At 48.1% G+C, this 17,465-nt stretch overlaps 2 protein-coding genes and 1 long non-coding RNA gene across 7 annotated transcripts in view; 1 reads left to right on the forward strand and 2 right to left on the reverse strand.

The window, feature by feature from the left end:
- Positions 1–143: 143 nt before the first annotated feature.
- Positions 144–10,162, reverse strand: LOC124057860 (nucleus accumbens-associated protein 2-like). Of its 5 annotated transcripts, XM_046386462.1 has the most exons (9): positions 9,746–10,162; positions 9,349–9,504; positions 7,751–8,479; positions 6,931–7,169; positions 4,204–4,463; positions 3,194–3,370; positions 2,830–2,935; positions 1,435–1,532; positions 144–1,072 (listed from the first exon to the last, which is right to left on the reverse strand). In XM_046386462.1, the coding sequence occupies exons 3-9, from the start codon at positions 8,192–8,194 to the stop codon at positions 468–470; spliced, it is 1,929 nt and encodes a 642-aa protein (XP_046242418.1). In that variant the 5' UTR covers positions 8,195–8,479; positions 9,349–9,504; positions 9,746–10,162; the 3' UTR covers positions 144–467. The 5 variants fall into 5 exon arrangements, with proteins under 5 accessions (XP_046242418.1, XP_046242421.1, XP_046242419.1 ...); XM_046386465.1 differs by lacking the exon at positions 9,349–9,504; XM_046386463.1 differs by lacking the exon at positions 9,746–10,162 and having other exon boundaries at positions 9,349–9,543.
- On the forward strand, positions 1,399–4,193 carry LOC124057864. Its single transcript, XR_006843172.1, has 3 exons — positions 1,399–2,315; positions 3,174–3,396; positions 3,508–4,193. It is a non-coding gene; the product is annotated as an uncharacterized LOC124057864 (long non-coding RNA).
- Positions 10,163–13,096: 2,934 nt separating the features above from the next.
- The window catches only part of qsox2 (quiescin Q6 sulfhydryl oxidase 2), an 11,466-nt gene continuing 7,097 nt past the window's right edge, over positions 13,097–17,465 (reverse strand). Inside the window, exons 4-12 of the mRNA XM_046386461.1 lie at positions 17,348–17,453; positions 17,104–17,194; positions 16,873–17,018; positions 16,086–16,244; positions 15,874–16,003; positions 15,247–15,369; positions 15,025–15,175; positions 14,621–14,809; positions 13,097–14,437 (exon numbers count right to left, since the gene is read on the reverse strand). Coding sequence (XP_046242417.1) covers positions 13,899–14,437; positions 14,621–14,809; positions 15,025–15,175; positions 15,247–15,369; positions 15,874–16,003; positions 16,086–16,244; positions 16,873–17,018; positions 17,104–17,194; positions 17,348–17,453 — 1,634 coding nt within the window. The 3' untranslated portion in view covers positions 13,097–13,898. The remainder of the gene's footprint in view (positions 14,438–14,620; positions 14,810–15,024; positions 15,176–15,246; positions 15,370–15,873; positions 16,004–16,085; positions 16,245–16,872; positions 17,019–17,103; positions 17,195–17,347; positions 17,454–17,465) is intronic.

Here is a 17,465-nt window from a genome sequence, read left to right on the forward strand (position 1 = left end):
CTTGGACCCATTCTGTCGTTTGTCACAATCCGAGCGTTCCTTCAACAGGCCTGAACTGTAGTTTGTCCTGAGGGGGGCGCTAGAGGAAAGACCAGGTGGTCCACATGGTTCAGCTCAAACGGAGGAGACAGAAACAGCAGCAGTCTGATTATCAAGAAGCTTTATTGTCATTATCAGAGTGAGTATCATCATCATCATCATCATCACCATCATCAGTCCTGTTGCTATGGGCCTGTGTGCTGGACTGCAGGAGGCTGTTAACATGCAGCAGAGCCGAGCAGACAGACAGGCAGAGGAGTAGACAGACAGACAGAGGTAGGTCAGACGGAAAGGTAGACGAACTGGGGACAGAGAGGTAGACAGGTGGACAGGTAGTGAGGTAGGGGAGCAGACAAACAGACAGACAGGTGGGGGGGCAGGTAGCTATTGTGTTATGTACATACAGGTAGGCAGATGCAATAGAAAGCTTATTGGCTGTCTTCCAGAGGCTCCGCCCCCCTCTCAACTGTGTCGGCCATGTGAGGAGGGGCGGGTTCTGCAGGCTGGGGGGAGGGGTGTGAAGAGGAGGAGGAGGAAGAGGAGTTGGAGGACAGGGAGAGGGGGAGATCTGGGGGTTGTTCAGTCTGTAGCCTCCCTGCCCCGTCTGCATCGCCTCCCGTCAACACCTCCTCCGCCTGCGCTCCGCCGCCTCCTCCACGAGACGCGGCAAACTGCAGGTGAGGCAGGAGGGCGGCTGAGGTCTCCTTCTCCCTCTCACCCGCCGCCTCGCGTCGCTCAGCGTATAGCGGGGCCTCCAGGCCGAGGTAGGAGGCGCTGAGCTGTCGCAGGTCCAGCTCGAAGGGGCTGCTGCTGGGCTGCACGGCCGCTTCTCCTGCCTGACTTCCTGCTCCCAATCCTCCCCCTCCCCTCTTACCCTTGCGGGGGTGGGAAGAGGTGGGGAGGCTGTCAGGCAGAAGAGACTGGATCTTGGGGAGCCAACGTTTGCGAACCCTGCGGGCGTTGGTGCACATGTCGGCCGCGATGACATTCATCTCGCTCTCCTTAAAGTTAGGAGCAAAGTTCTGACAATAGACTGAGGAGGAGGAGGAGAGCCAGGGAGGAGGTGAAGAAAAGGAGAAAGGTAAAATGTTAAGATGATAAGTTGGACAAGTACAAGGAGGGGGAGGAAGGAAGAGAGGTAGAGGAAAAGGAGGAAGAGGAGGAGGGGCAGGAAGAGAAAGATGAGGAGGAAGAGGACGAAAACAAAAAAGAGGGAGAAAAGAGGACTAAGTGGAAGACGCAAGGACGAGTAGGAGTAAGAAGAAATGGAGGAAGAAGAGGCGGAAAACAGAAATCAGAGGAGGAAGAACAGGAGAAAGAAGAAGAGAAATGTCAGAATATTTCCAAAATACAGTAAAAAGACACAAACGTGTGTGTGTGTGTGTGTGGTCTTACGTTTGACAGTGTTTAACACTCGGTTGTCCAGGGGCTTTCGGCTTGGATCATTGGTCGAGGAGCGGATTCCTGTCCCACAGCTATTGGCCAGAGTGTTTCTATGGATACCATAACAACCCAATCAGCACCTATAGATTAGCTCTCCCTCCCTCAGTGAGACAATGTGACAGAGCTGTTATGTAAAGCAGCTGCTCGCCGACTGTCAGAATGTTCTGGAACGTTTAACGCAGTCTGATGTCACGTGATGTCTGCTGATGTCAGACTGGTCGATGCTGTTGCCTTTGTGGTTCACTGTGGGAAACGGTCGGTGCGTGGATGGGAACACACAGGTAAGACACGTTTGGAGAAACTGTTCCACCAATCAAACGACTGCTTACTGATGTGTCACTGCTGGCTTCGGGACTGCTCCAATCTGTCACAGGTGTGTCCAGGTCAGAGGTCTCCAGGACCTACATTAGCAGCGGTCACCAAGGCCGTCCCACAGCACCTGTGGCTCCATCACGAGCAGAAAGGGCTGTTGTCCTCGTGTTATTTTGTTGGATGTATCCAAACAAACTGTGTTTCAAATTCATTCACGCTGACTTTCAATGCTGTGACAGCTCTAACATGAAGAGCACATGGAGCACTTTCACAGGTGGACACGCAGTGTATACGATTTGGACATACACACAGGTGATATGCTGCTTTTGACACGTCAGGCCGTGTCAGACTCACATCAGGTCATCTTATTCAGTCAACAGCTCAGTCGGTGCTGCAAATCAGGAGGTCTGAGTTGATCCTGTGGGAACAACCTGAGATGCCTGAAGGCTCTGGAGCCTGTTTTTGTGTGCTGTTAGAAGATGACCAGAGCCAGTTTGCAAACGTCAGCTCACCCATCACAGGTGGTTTTCTAAACAGCCCTTCTAATCTGAGCTTCGACACATCACCTTCAGGGGACGGTCCTAATGTCTCATTTATGTTTTCTTGACTTAATTAAATGTGGTCTTTTCTCTGATGGTCAGGATGCTATTGGAGAGCATTAACTTTTCCCTGATCATGTACATGATCTTTACCTGTGTTGGTATTTTTGAGCCAGACTAGCAGTCCCCCCTGCCAACACTCTTAAACTTAAACTTTGAACTTTATTGTCAGCATATTTTTACATTCACCTAAATTCTTCTCTGCATTTAACCCCTCACTGATTGAACACACACGCGCGACATGCGTTGGACACACAGGACCCGTGGGCTGCCGTGTCAGGCACCCGGGGAGCAGCTGGGGGGTGAGGTGCCTTGCTCAAGGGCACGTCAGCCGTTACTAATGGAGGGGGAGAGCGTTGATTATTCACTCCAGTCTCTATGCTAAGTTGGGCTAACCAGGTCCAGGATCTGAGTTTGAAATGTTTCATCGGCTCACCGGTCGAAGAACGTAGCCAGCAGTCTCCTGAGCAGCACCTTGTGTTTGACTCCGGCGCACAGGTGACAGTTCATCAGCTGACCTCGAGTCATGAACACACCTGAACCTGAACACACATACACATTCTAACATCATAATGTATACTTATGGTTTACATAACCCATTTTTTCAGTCTGTCTGCTCTTCCAGACATTTTGTTTTCACGGCCTCACTTACGATCCAGTTGCCATGGCAACACATTAGTAACTTAAAGAGCTGTGTCTATCACTGCTTATTAACCACCTTTGGGAACTCTATTCACTTTTCAGCTTTTTCATTTGAGTGTGAAACATCTCCCACCACAGCTGGACACGTGTTGCCCTACCTGCCACCAGCTCCACCTTCTCTCCGGGGTCCCCCTCAGTGTAGAGCGATGGGTGGCAGCGATATCCGATCTGACTGATCAGACTGGCAGGGAGGGCCATGTTGTCCCGACCAACCAGCACACAGGGTCGACGCTCGTTAGCCAACGGGAGGGAGAGCATCTCCATCTTGTCTTGGACTGGAGCAATAAGGAGTGGAGAGAAGGTGTGTATAACATAACCCAACCACATAATGATGAGATAAAACAAAGTTAAATGGACCTGTGGAGCTTTGAAGCTAATACGCTTAAGCTGCAGTTCCTCTAATGTCCTCTAGATGCTGCTTAAAGAAAACCCTGACTGTGGATGGAGAACAACAAGGTAAGACTTGTTTTTAAGGGAACACATTTTGGCTAAATTCAAAGGTTCGGACTGTCCCACACCTGCAGACAGCTCTGAGACTGTTCAGGAAAGTGCAGTAAGGTCTGTCCAAACAATTCATCAGCTCCACAGGGGGCGCCGAGTGGTTTTTATCTGGATTTTCTCTGGCGGCTGGGTGCTTAGGACCATGTAGTGAGATCTGATATTTCACATAGATTTTGTTTTCTCCCCAGCTTGTGTTTTTTTGTTTGCTTGACTTCATCTTTAACTGCTGTCCTATCCTGCTGTCTTGTCAGCTCACTTTTTGTATACAGAGGTTGATTCTACGCTGTTACTGCCTCTGCTGCTGGCTCAGTACCTCCTTTACATCCTGTCCCACAGGGCATCTTATTCACCTGAAGCACCAGCATCGATGTCCCAAAGGTCTGCAAAAGGGTCATTCCACAACTCAAACCAAAGGAAGGGTATTTGGACTCTTTGGAGTTTTTGGGGAAAAAAAAATCTTTTGTTACCTTCAGATGCTTTAGACCGATGCCAGCACAGTGAAACCTGACTTTGAAAAGAAGGCTGTACCTGGCTGGATGCCACTTCTTTGTGTATTGCTTGTGGTGAATGAACAGATAGATGGGACTGGACCATGACATTCACTTACTGTAGGGGTTTCCAGGATGTCCATAGATGTGCTGGTAGAGTCCGGGGTGGACTGTGTTCCCATAGTAATCTTCCTCCAGTTCCTCCTCAGTGGGGGGGTGAGAGGGAGGGGAGTCTGTGGGAAGGCTGGAGCCTCCTGGACTGGAACGCCCCCCGCCTGCCAGCAGGTAGGACTGCAACCCCGGAACCAGACCTCCACCTGCACCCAGGTAACACAGAGTGCTGCTTCTGGAAGACTGGAGGTCAGTAGCAACATCCACTCTGAGGACAGAACAACAAGGACAAGTTACACCAGGAAGGGCAGAAGACATCCAGTGTTTTTATAGCTTTATAACACATATTGTATTTTGATAGCATTAGTCAAAAATGATTGGCATTAAAGGAACTGCATTAAGTTGGTTTCAGTCTTATTTATCAGATTGAAATCAGTTCGTTCGTGTTAATGATGAATTCTTTGGGAGTCTCCCAAGGTTCTCTGCTCGGACCAGTATTATTTACCCTTTATATGCTCCCCATCGGTGATATTATTAGGAAACACTCCATACATTTTGATTGTTATGCAGATGACACACAACTGTACTTGTCAATGAAACCAGAAGAAAGAAATCAGCTAGTCAAACTTCAGGCATGTCTTAAAGACATAAAACCTGGATGACTTGCAATTTTTTACTTTTAAATTCAGACAAAAAAGTTAAAAAGTTATTTTTGATCAGGATGTCCTTTAACTCACACAAAGCTCAAATTTCAAGGACTGCCTTCTTTTACCTCCACAACATTGCAAATATTAGGCACATTATGACTCAAAAAGATGCAGAAAAACTAGTCCATGCATTTATTACTTCCAGGCTGGATTATTATATATAATTTCCTTCTATAAGGTTGCCCCAATAAGTCTCTAAAAACTCTCCAGCTAATCCAGAGCAGTGCTGCACCTGTACTGACAAAAGCTCATATTATTATTTCTCCCATGTTGGCTTCTCTACATTGGCTGCCTGTAAAATTTACAATAGACTTAAAAATTCTCCTCCTCACATTCAAAGCCCTAATCTCTCAGGCACCATCTTATCTCAAAAAGTTCAAAGTACCTTATTATCCTTCCTAGAAAGTAGACTTAAAACTTTCCTGTTTGATAAAGCTTATAGTTAAGGCTGGCCTAGGCCGGCCCCTAGTTACGCAGACTGCCGGGGATCTCCCATGATGCACTGAGCTTCTCTCTCCTCCTCTAACTCTCCTTCTGCACACATTTATGTCCCACTAATGCATGTTACTAACTCAGCTTCTTTCCTGGAGTCCTTGTGCTTTCTGGTCTCGCAGGTTCCCGTGGATCGTGGTTGGACCTCCTGCTGTGGTCCTGCTTGACTGTTAATACCATCTGCTATATTTCTGCATTATTATCATTATTACTACTATTACTACTACAGATATCAAAATCATTATTATAGGGTGGATTTTCAGTAAAAATATGCAATCAGGAGATCAGGGTTACTGATTTCTATTCACAGACTGTGACAGACTAAACGGATGTGTTTCTGTGTGGCAGCTTTTATCTTAAACATACAGAAATGGTGTATGTGTCTATATCAGGCATGTCAAACTGGTCCACAGGAGGGCCGCTGTGGCTGCACGTTTTCTTTTCAACCAAGTAGCAGCACACCAGACTTGACTCATTTAATCAACTGATCTCCGTCTTCAGACAGTTGATTGGTCAAACGGTGTGCTCTTGATTGGTTGGCACAAAAACCTGCAGCCACACCGGCCCTCCTGTGGACCAGTTTGACATGCCTGGTCTATATGCTCAAATTCATCAGGCCGCCACACAGCCAGAACCAAAGCCTCCGACTGGTTGACAAGTCAGGAACTCTGACAGGTCAACAGACCCCCCCAGAGCATCAACTACTTTTTTCAATACAGAAAATAAATGAACATTTGGTGTCATATTCATCATTATGGATTTATTTTACAAACAGGTGCTGCAGTTCCAGCATGGATTGCAAAGCTCCTGAAGGAGCCCTCGCTGGAACAGCTAACACTTAGCTTCTGGACAGAAGTCACTTGCAATGTTAGTAACGTGTTCATCTGCAGATTCACACACAGTTTAGCTGGAAAAGCACTGTAGAGATGCCTGAGAGAGCCTGTGTGACTCAGGGCAACCACAAGAGTCACACAGCATTTATGTTGTAGGTTATGCTGCCACCTGGTGGAGCTGCCCTTGCACTACAAAGGAGTCAAGCTGACCTATAAGAGTTATAGCATCTGCTCTAGCAAAACTAAAGAATTATGAGTATTGGCTTTGTATTGGCTGATATGACTCATAGATGATCGACAATCAAGGGTTAACTTTAGGGCATCCCAAATCAAGATGACAGGAAATGAGATGTATGACAAACAAAATCCAACCTGGAATCTTGTGATTGCATGGTAAGTATCCTACACCTGCCAGTCAGTGGTGGCCAGCACGGGGGTCAGAGTTATTAATGAGCCAGGAATTCTGTTACACTACTAACATAGAGTACATGTTCATGTTCACAGACTTTTTCAAGCTGAACAAGGAAAAGCATCAGTGTTTGAATAAGCTGGCCCCAACTGGTAGACACTCAGTATGTGACAATTACAGAGGGCCATAGATGTTATTTTCTCAAGGTAAAAAGGTTGGAAACCACTGCTGCAAGCCACCAGGACGCCCCAAAACGACCAGACACATCTAAAGTGAGCTCCTATTGGTCATCACCTGGCCTCCTCTCCTCCTCCTCCTTCTCCTGCTGCGACTCTTCCTCCGTTCTCCTCAGCAGGAGGTGTGTCGGCTCTCTCCTGTTTGATCCTGCTGACGGCCAGGAGCAGCTCCTCTGGGCTCAGGGACGGCTGGTCTGGACTGGCCTCCTGCAGCTGGGGGGCGCTGTGCTGCTGCTGCTGCTGTTGCTGCTGGACTATCGGGGCTTCGAAGCCTGCAAGCTCGTCTGCTGAGGTTGTCTGGAATTCATCAATGAGTTTAAACAAAGTTATAAAGAGATGCAACATCAGAATCTAACAATTACTGTCTTTGTTGATAATAAATTGACCCTAATTATGAACCGCCTTTAAGAGACAAACATGGCTGTGCAGGTGAGGGGCAAAACCCCACCTGTGACTGTGACTGAGAGTCAGGAGCGTTAGAAGTAAGTTTTACACTGACTTTATGGCAGTTCAGCTCGTCTCAGTTCAGTAAAAGAGAGAAACTCAAGTTCAGAAGGTGTATGGTTGGATTTTTCTGTTTAGTATAAGAATATTTCTTTTCTGGACATTTTGTGAGTTTGTTTTGTTTCCTTATTAGGCTAAATACTATGAGAGCTTGTGGAACTTTATTTTGGCCGTATCTCACAAAATGCACCTTTAAACCACCATTAGGCCTTGTGTTTTAGCCTATTTTAGCATAACTCAAACCCCGACTAAACAGCAACTTCAGCTCAGTGTTAACGTGAAGCTCTGTGATTGGTTATTTGTTAGTGAAGGAGTTGTAGTTGACTTGATCTTCTAACACAGTTTTACAGTTCTGTGGGCGTGGCACAACCTACCTGTGAGTCACAGCATAGAGGCGAGGAGGAGGAGGAGCCCTTCATCATCATCAACTCCATGCCTCGCTCCACGATGTTCTGGATCTGCAGGTAGCCAGCAGTGTACATGAGCACCAGCTGCTCGCTGGCAGCCATGCTGAGGCGGCCAGTGTAGCAGAAGGACAAAATCTGCTGAAAACACGTCGGTGTCACAGAAGACGGCAGCTCAAACACTGCCTGGGAGGAGGGCGAGGAAGAGGACGAGGAGGAGTCGGCTGCAGAGCTGAAAAGGTCTCTGAAGTAGAGCGAGGAAGCGGCGAGAACAGCCCGGTGCGCCTTGAAGGCCTGACCCTGCACCAGGATGGAGACATCGCAATAGTGACCCAGCAGCCGCTGCTCATTCAGGCTGCCCAGCACACTGCTGCCAAAGTCTGGGATCTCCACCTGCAGCAGCCCCTCTGACATAGTGGACACCGGCTCTCCAGAGGGGGACAGGACAGGAAGTCACTGAGGGTTTGGCCTTGCTGGCGGCTCGGAGAAGACGGTCCTGAGCAGCCAGAGTTCAGAGTGTTTAAGTGTCAGGAATCCTGCAGCTGTCACCTCCAAAACGCTTCAGATCCATGTTGTTGAGGAGGAAACGGGGCGGGTGAAGTGGCGTGAGGTGGGGGTGGTGTTCAGTCAGAGAGGAACAGGCAGGAGGAGAGCACTATAGATCATCAGGATGGAGGTGAGCTCAGCACAGGGACACAGCTACAACAAGAGGAGCAAGGAAGACAGGTTAGGAGGATGAAACAGGACAAACATTTTAAAAGGTCATCATTTTCAGTCTAAACTTCGTGTCTGTGAGTGTACATGAATTAAAGCTCTGCTTTGACTTCAGGGGCAAAAAACAATTATTCATCACATGTGATAAAAGTCTAAAATGCATAATAAATCTGATTAAAAGCTAATACAAAAGGATTATTTGATAAAAGAGTAAAAACTGTGAAAGCTGCTGGTGTGTTGTTTGTGTAGAACCTCTAACGTCAGATGAACGCAGCCTGCAGACGTGAAGAATTTAATGCGTCCCGTGAAACCTGCTGAAAATACATGGAAGTTTTTGGGCAGTTTTACAACGGCTGTCTTTTCTTCTCATTTAATGTTTTTGTTTAGAGTTTTTATTCTGAAAAGGTCCAACCATGTGGCATCTGATATTTCCATGGTTACAGCGTCCATCACAATGTGATTTTCTATGCAGATGATAACATTCTGTATGTCAACAGCGATGCAATGAAACCAAGCGGAACAAAAAGCTTTCAGGCTGTCGTGGACAACTTGATGAGTACTTGGATTAGAGAACAGTCCAACGGAGACCAGCAGTGTCTGTCGCGGTTCGCCTTATTGATCTGATCAGAATAAGCAGATCAGAACAACCAGAACAGCTTCTCTTTACATAGCAGCTCTGAACTGGGACAGGCTGGTTCTCACCTCATAAACTGTGTGACCGACTCATCTTCATTGACATGTTTATCATCAGAGCTGATAATAAAGTTCTCTACACACACAAGCCTGTTATTACTGTAGAGTGACATCACACACACACACACACACACATCATCAGACACTTTGTGATGGTTAACCTGTCAGACTGATCCTGAATCAGTAGAACCTGGTAGAGTCCAGTCCAGCAGTGTCTAGTACAGTCTATTAGGGTCAAGTAGAGTCCAGTAGAGTCCAGTCCAGGTGAGTCAGTCTGTTTCAGAGTTCAGTTCAGTTCAACATTTTGTTGTTTACAGCTGTAGCAGAGAGATAGACAGCTCAGAGAGACAGACAGGTGGCAGGGAGACAATAATGTAAAAAAGACAGACAGGCAGAAAACAAAGAGAGGGAGACAGGAAAATAAAGAGACAGACAGCTGGCTTAAAAAGAAACGGACAGGCAGTTTGAGAGTGCACAGACAGACAGTGGAAATACAGTTAGAAGGGGATGGATGTAAGACAGGCAGGCAGACAGACAGGCAGATAGACAGCTCCTCACCTCCTCTCTGCTCCTCTTCCTCCTCTGCTTCTCCTCCATGCAGCAGGCAGGACGGCTGGCTGGGAGAGGTTTTCTTCTTCTCCTCCGCTCAGTCAACGCATCGTCTGGTGTGTCACAGGAGGGGAGGAGGGGGAGGGGGGGTAGAGACACAGCAGACAGCCGAGGAGGAGGAGGAGGAGGAGGAGGGAGGAAGAGGAGGAGTCATCTGAGGACAGCGAGGGAGCTAATGCGGCTAACTGCCCTGCAGAGGACGAGAGTGGGAGAGAGAGAGGGGCGAGCGAGCATCTGCTATAAGAAGACACTGCAAGGTTAACATTACACACAGACACATTACAGACACAGTACAGACACACAAGAACACTGTCACACACACACGCTGATGTGTCTGCATGAGTGAGTGAGTGTGTGTGTGTGTGTGTGTGTGTGTGTGTGTGTGAGTGTGTGTGTGGCATGACTGGGCCAAATGCACAGCGCTGCATTGCAGTGCTGAGGCTGAGTTGGCATGCCGAGTACATAGCGTGCATACTGCGACTGTGCCAGGCTGACACACACACACACACACACACACAGTAACAGCAGCAGCTTTTTGCTGCCTCAGCTTCCATCATCACGTATAGTTCAGGATAGTTTCTAACACGAGAGGCAGAGCCTTAGACAGACAGACAGACACTGTCTCTCCACACTAACAGTCTCTCTCTCTCTGTCTCTAAACAGTCAGACAGGTTGGTGTCTGTATTTAAAGTTGTGCATCCAATATTAAAGATATGAAAGAGAGACGGTGGGTGGGTGTTGGATGGGGAGGATGCTGAGGCCAAACGAGGACTTTTACAGTAGCTGCTGTGTGTGTGTGTGTGACTGATAGTTTCTGTCTGTTGCCGTCTGTTTGCAGACCTCTCAGTATGGAAATGAGGGAGGCGGCGCCGAGGTCAACAACACTACGGACAGACGCTGCAGCAGTCTGTCCGTCTGCGTGTCTGTCCGTCTGCCCTCTAGTGTTCATTTCAAGGTATGTATGTAGTTTTTATGGATAGAAACACCAGATAAGATGATTTTCTGTTTTAATAGGCACACAGTTCCAGCGGACACGATGGACTCGGTGGACTCAGGGTTAAGCCACTTCGTCCTGTACTTCTTCTCCGGGTGAGACGTGTGCTCAAACACACGGCTGACGCTTCCACTGTAGAACAATGGACTGTTGCTCCAGCTGACACAAATCCTGTTCCATGGACACCTTCTGGCCTCGTGTTGAGTTGATTTTAGTAAATCAGGACCTAATCCCCCTCCAGGACCTGCAAGTCCTCAGCTAAAGTCGTAGTTAGCCCACTTTGAAATGTCCCAGGATGGTGCCAGTGTGAGAGCTCCAAGACTGCAGTGAGACAATCTCTTTTGTGATGTGATGAAATGTGGTTCAGATGTTCGCGTTCACCTCAAGGTGAAGTGTAATAACTCTGGTGCCAACATTTTAATGTGTCCAACCTGTTGCCATGCTGACCCTGGATGACGAAGATGGATGAACTTTGCCTGATGACATTCACATCAGCCTCAGTTAGCAGGCTAACGTTAGCTAATGTTAGCAGGCTAACATGCTCCACAGTGCAGCCTCTGAACATCAAGATGTCAGCACAGTTATAATCCACAGCACAGGGGCCCGTCAGTTTGATTCCCCAAACCTTCCACACTGCGAGCTTTGTTTTCTTTAGCTTTTAGGGCAGACAGAAAGATTCAACCCGAGGAGGTCGAAGGTCACACCTCCACCTTCTGCGGCACCTCGTAAAGAACTCATTTCACATCTGAGGCTTCAGTCTCAGTCTGACACAGAACTGCTGCCCTGTTCAGACGTTCAGGGCAGATTTATTCATCTTTGACCAGCAGCATGCGAGCCACAAAGAGCTGCAACATCAGGACTTATTCACATGGTTTATTTACATCTCATTAAAAGAAATTATCAGAAAAACACTAAAGGCAGCAGTTAACAGAAGCAGCAGTTTTCCATCACTCTGCTCTTACAGTGGAGGTGAGGCTGTGAGATGGAGGGACGGTGTGTTCAGGCGCCAGCAGACAAAACAAACATCAGGCTTCAGGAGGTTTTCATCCACCAGATACTGAACTGTTGTGAGATGTGTGATGTGAAACCTGAATCACAAACGTTCTCAAACGTTTCTTCCACAGAGTTCGAATCGCTAAGAAATGCGAGAGTGAGAGTCAACCAAAGACGGCTGATGTGAGCTGTACGGAGGGTCAGAGCAGCCACAAACAAGATCAAAAGGACGGAAAACTCACGAATATGAGAAAATGTAGAAAATCAACAGATAATTTCAAAACTAAACAGAAAATGGCAAAAATTGCACAAACCAATGAGTACTTCTTCCATTTTAACTTTCAGAACAATTTGCTTTTTTTCCAGTGGGAACATTTCACATTTTTGGCTCATTTACGTTTGTATTCCTTTGAGTATTTTAACACCAAACCAGACAGAACTGCAATGCTTTAGGGCATCAATAAATGTATTATTGTATTATTATTATAAAATGTAGGAAAATAATTCACTTTGTTTTTCACAAATTTAACTGAAGTCTGATTAAAATGAGCAAGTTATTTTTAATTCCTTTTTAGTTTTAAATTCTTTATTATTTCATTTCTGGTTAAAACTGTCTTACAAAGAGAAAACGGATCAGTGCGAACACAAGTTTGATTTTTAATTGAAAAGGCGAGATATATTTTGATGACGTCACCACCTTCATCACATTCAGCTGTGTGATAAGTTTAATAAAAAGAGAATCACAGCATCAGCTGATGTGTGACAGCATTTCACCTCTCAGTGTTGGTTCTTCTGTACAAACTTCTCAAAGTCTGAAAGTCCATGAAAACCCCTGAAAGGTTTGACATAATAAAAAACCAAACCGTTTCAAATCAGTTTAAATTTAGAGATTTAAGAACAGAATGTTTTCAACACTGACTCACACACTCATTGCACTTCAGATTTTTACATGCGATCAGCCTTGGAAACATTTAGCTTAAAACTGTTTAAAACCTGTTTAAAGTAAAGTTTTATCCGCTGTTAGCAGTTTGAAGTGCAAAATGTTCCACTCTGTACATATGTGTTCAATGACCACGTGACATAAGCTGATGTTTCATTATCAGGTTCTGATTTAGGACCCAGACCTGGATTTCAGTTCTGTCCTGGTTCCCCTTTTAGAAGAACACAGCTGGAATTCATTCAGTCTTCCGTTCAGTCAAATCATTCTCATATTTTACAAAATAAACTTCTACATATTTGAACATCTTGTAACACTCAGTCACAGTTTGTATCTGCAGTCACCACAGGGGGGCACCAAAGACACAAATCTGCAGGATCAATACTTTAATACAGAATGGACTGATCAACAATAATACCTTGAATCAATCGGTAAGAGACCCTCATCAGGACGGGTTCATGTTCACAGTTAAGAGAGTAATAAGTAACACACACACACACACACACACACACACACATTAACGTTCATTTCCTGGAGACTTGACGTTAACCCTGATCTCGAAGGAATCAGGGTTAGCGTCCCCTCACTTACATTACAGGGACGTGTTTGGTCCCCATGGGGAAGGCGGGGGATGGGGGCCTGAGAGAACAGGTGTGTCACCTGTCAGCAACATTTGGCACAAAGTGAACACAGCAGAACCGCTCTGGTCTCCAGTCTCACTGTGCTGCTGGTCTGTCTTCATGTCCACGTCCCTCCTGTGGAGCTCTGGGAGGTTAGAAACTCACCTGGTCCAGACCAGCAGACTGAACACACACCTGCTGACAGGATCCAGTGTGAGCATTAAAAAAATAAATAGTTTACATAAAACAAATCCAGATCAGGTTCTACATGTGACATCTGAAATCCAAACTGCGGCACATCAGACGTGGTGGGCAAAACCACTTTGTTGCTTTTACCTCGTGGCTGTGACGACACGGGACGGGACACAGTCAGGTGAGGTCCCGGTCCTCATACACCTGGGAACAATATTCTCTAAGTTTGGTGGACTGACACCAGGATAACAGACTAACTTCTGTTTGCATCTTTTGACCTCCATACAAGCCCTGAACCACAGTTGGGTCAAACTGGTCTGGTCTGGGTTAAACTGGTCTAGGCTGTGTTAGATTGGTCAGGTCTGATCAGACGTGGAGGCGGGAGTATCGGAGCTTCCACCTCCTGGATCGGACTTTGAAGAAGAAAAAGAGGAGCATGAGGAAGAGGCAGGAGCAGACGTACAGGACCACACACAGACTCATGTCCACACTGTTAAAACCCAGACCCAGAATCCAAACACCTCCTCCTGCTGCCACACCGCCTCCTAGGCCCACAACCTGCCCCCTCTCCTCCTCTCTTGGAGCGTGGTGTCCCGGTCGAGGCTGCGGCTCAACAGCTTTCCTCTCCGGCTCCTTCCTCTCTCCTCCTCGTCCCCGGTGCTCCTCCTGAGGCCAGCTGGTCGGTACATGATCAGGATCAGGATTAGGAGGAGGTGCGGGGAGTCGTGGGGGAGTCAGCGAGTATCTGGGGGACAGGTTGGCAGCTCCGTAGTGCTGTCTCAGGAAGAGGAGGACGTTGTCGTGATTCCAGACGTGGACGCCATTTTTCTCCTCGTGGCAGGAGGGGCAGAGGGCGGGGCTCGGCCAGGGGGCTTTCGGGAAGAGGGGGTCGTCACTCAGAGAGCCTGGAGGAGGAGGGGGGAGGAACAGAAGAACCACGTTGATGACATCTCACTGATGTCAAAAATATACTCACGCAATTTTTGTCAGTTAATTGTCTATCTTCTGTTTGGAGGTTAAGTACGCTCTGTTCCCATGATGCACTGAGGAATGTAGACAGGAAGTGAAGTGTGTGTCTGTGTGTATACCAGCCAGTCTGTAGTTGACCCGATTGTGCTGGTTCCACAGCCACAGGATCTGCTCCTCTCTGTTCTGGACTCGGTCCATACTGTCCGCGGCTGCCTGTTCAAAGTGTCGACCGCACTGCTCGCAGCCGAAGAACGTCCTGATGTACCGCCGCATCACCTGCAGCACCGGCGCCGCCTCGCCCTCCAGACCTGCACGAGACAAACATACAGTCACAGGAATGTAGAAACCCGATCAGGTTCAAGGTGAGCCCACATTACTGTCATGTCATGCATGGTGCTGTGCCGTCGCCGGACGTCTCTGTGCAGCCGTGTTGGCCTCAGTTAAAGGACTGAGAGCTGAAGTTGATCTGAACGGACGGACAGACGGACCTTCACACATCTGTCAGACAGGTAAGTGTGCGTACCTGTGTTGTCCAGTGTGGTGGGTGTGGCATCGTGCTGGACAGTCAGGACATGAAACAGAGTCCACAGTGAACATGGGTAACCTCGAAGCCCTGCCCTGCTTCCCTGGCAACCAACCCAGCGAAGCTCCGCCCCCAGGAACACACCTGAGATCTGGACAGGAAGCAGGAAGTCAGCTGCTGCTGCTGTGTGTGTGTGTGTGTGTGTGTGTGTGTGTGTGTCACCTGCATCTTGTTGTCCACCAGGTCCAGGATGGCCTGGTAGGGGATTCGCTGCAGGGGCAGACTAAGCAGCCAATCAGAGAGAGTCTCCATCAGCTTCACCACAGAACCCCCGACTGGATACAGCTGCACAGGTAGAGGCAGACAGACAGATGACAGGTGAGCTGTTCAGTCCTGATGCTCAGAGAGAGCTGCTATCAGTGGGGGTCTGCGGGGTGAGGTGAGGTGAGGTGAGGTGAGGTGAGGATGTGCAGGACGGGACCGGCAGAGACGCGTCTGTGGTGCTCAGTCTGTAGCTCGACCACACCAACATGCGCGCTCGGCTGCCTGCTGAGGACGGATTCCTGCTCGCCGCTGCCGTCCTGCACGGCTGTACGGGAACTCGTTGGTCGCGACAGGTGTGACTCACACCTTGAGCCGACACAAAAATGACTTGTTAAACGAGCACAGGGACGAAGCGAGAGTCCCACAGAAACGTTCAGTGTGTGTGTGACGGGAGGAGTGGCTGTCTTCAGTGAACACGCAATACATAGGTCACATGACCTCACCTTCTGAGGTCCTCTGGACCAAACTGGTCTGGAGTGACTATGAATGTTGACTGTGTTGTTCTTTACAGGACTAAGTTGTTACCTTGGCAACCAAAGTGACAAAGTCCTTAAAGATCTTCAGCTCCTCCCCCTCCAGACTGTTGTGGGTAGCCAGCTCAACTCTCAGCAGGTAGTGGAGGGCTGACTCCAGATCAGCTGAGTACACTTTTGACCTGCAGACAGACAGAAAGTGGTTTACAGATGATAAACTGAGCGAGTCGAGTCGAGCAGAGTCAGTCTGACCGAGTCTCCGACCTGTCGAAGTCTCTCCAGGGCTGCGTGCTCTGTTTGTCTGGCAGCGCCCCCATCTGACCTCCGCTGGAACTGCTGCTGCTGCTGTCCGACTTCAGCCTGCGCTGAACGCCTGGTAACGTCCTCAGTAAGGAGGAGAAGAAGAAACGCAACTTCTTCTGCCTGAAGAAGAAGAAGCAGCTTCAGGGTATTAATTATGCAGCTGTGCTCACTCTAAGCAAACAAGTGCTACCGTGATTCAACCTGGAGTAAGTCTGGAGTCGCTTCAAGGAAAATTATTTCTACAAATTAAGATCTGATTTTCTGAGACACCAAGCGTGACACAGTTTACCTGCCACCAGGACCAAATACTGATTCTACTCAAAAGATTCAGTGCCTCGATGAGAGGACCGCTGAACTCTGTGACGTGTCTCTCGGCGAATCCATCCCAGTCTGAGACGACCAGGACACGGAGACAGACGCACTGAGGTGTGACCTCACTGAGACAATAAAGACAACACTGAACCAGACTCAGGTTTAGGTCAAGGTCTGACACACATGTGGAAGGTGTGTGTGTGAATGTGTCCTTTCAGTCCTGTTCTTACTGCGTGTCTCCTCTGCAGGGTTTAATCACGCTGTGTGCTTTGTCACTACAGATCCCACAAAGCTTCGGGGCGTGTAAACAGTGATTATACTGTTGTCATGGATACGTTCAGTCAAACAGTCTCCATTAACGGCACTTTGATACTGAAGAAGACACTGACGGTCCTCACAAGTATACAAGTATTTTCACATGCGTGTGTTCACTCACACGTGCAGGTGTGTGTGTGTTGCGTTGGGGTGCAGCAGGTAGATGGACGGGAAGGCTGTGATCTTCAGAGCATCCAGAAGGGGCAGATCAGAGCTCAGGGCCCTCTTCACCTCCACACCGGAGTACTGCAGCAGGTCCAGGATCACCTGCGGGACAGACAGACGGACAGTCGGTTATATCCTGTGCTGCTAAGTTCGAGTTGGACCTAATTCGGCGTTCTGATTGGCCCACCTCTCGTCCTACGTAGGAGCCGGGCTCCTCGACGATGATGGCGGTGTAGTGATCTGACCTTTGACCAATCAGAGGCAGCAGTTCCACAGAGCTACAGACACACAGACAACCTGTCTGTCACTTCATCACTGACTGATTCATATCTGATTGTTTTCCAAATACACTGAGAGTAACGTCACATCTGACTGAGTTTTACAGCTGGGACGTCCTCAAGTGTAAGCATGTTTAGTCTGGTTTCTGGCACCTGTGTGGTTCCAGGGGAGGACAGCGGTCAGGCCAGTCCAGCTTGGTGTGGTTCTGCAGGATGTTCACCATCAGCTGTCTCACTGACTGGATCTCTCTGTCTGCACCTGCAGAGAGAC

The sequence above is a fragment of the Scatophagus argus genome, chromosome 4 (assembly GCF_020382885.2).
Source record: "Scatophagus argus isolate fScaArg1 chromosome 4, fScaArg1.pri, whole genome shotgun sequence".
Lineage (NCBI taxonomy): Eukaryota > Metazoa > Chordata > Actinopteri > Scatophagidae > Scatophagus > Scatophagus argus.

What these genes read in the sequence shown, in the direction of transcription:
- LOC124057860 (XM_046386465.1), bottom strand. Translation starts at nt 8,194, where the DNA reads ATGTCAGAGGGGCTGCTGCAGGTGGAGATCCCAGACTTTGGCAGCAGT. An exon ending in CTCTATGCTGTGACTCACAG is followed by an intron (nt 7,170 to 7,750) that starts GTAGGTTGTGCC and finishes GATGAATTCCAG; the next exon opens with ACAACCTCAGCAGACGAGCT. An exon ending in CTGGCTACGTTCTTCGACCG is followed by an intron (nt 1,533 to 2,829) that starts GTGAGCCGATGA and finishes TGGTATCCATAG; the next exon opens with AAACACTCTGGCCAATAGCT.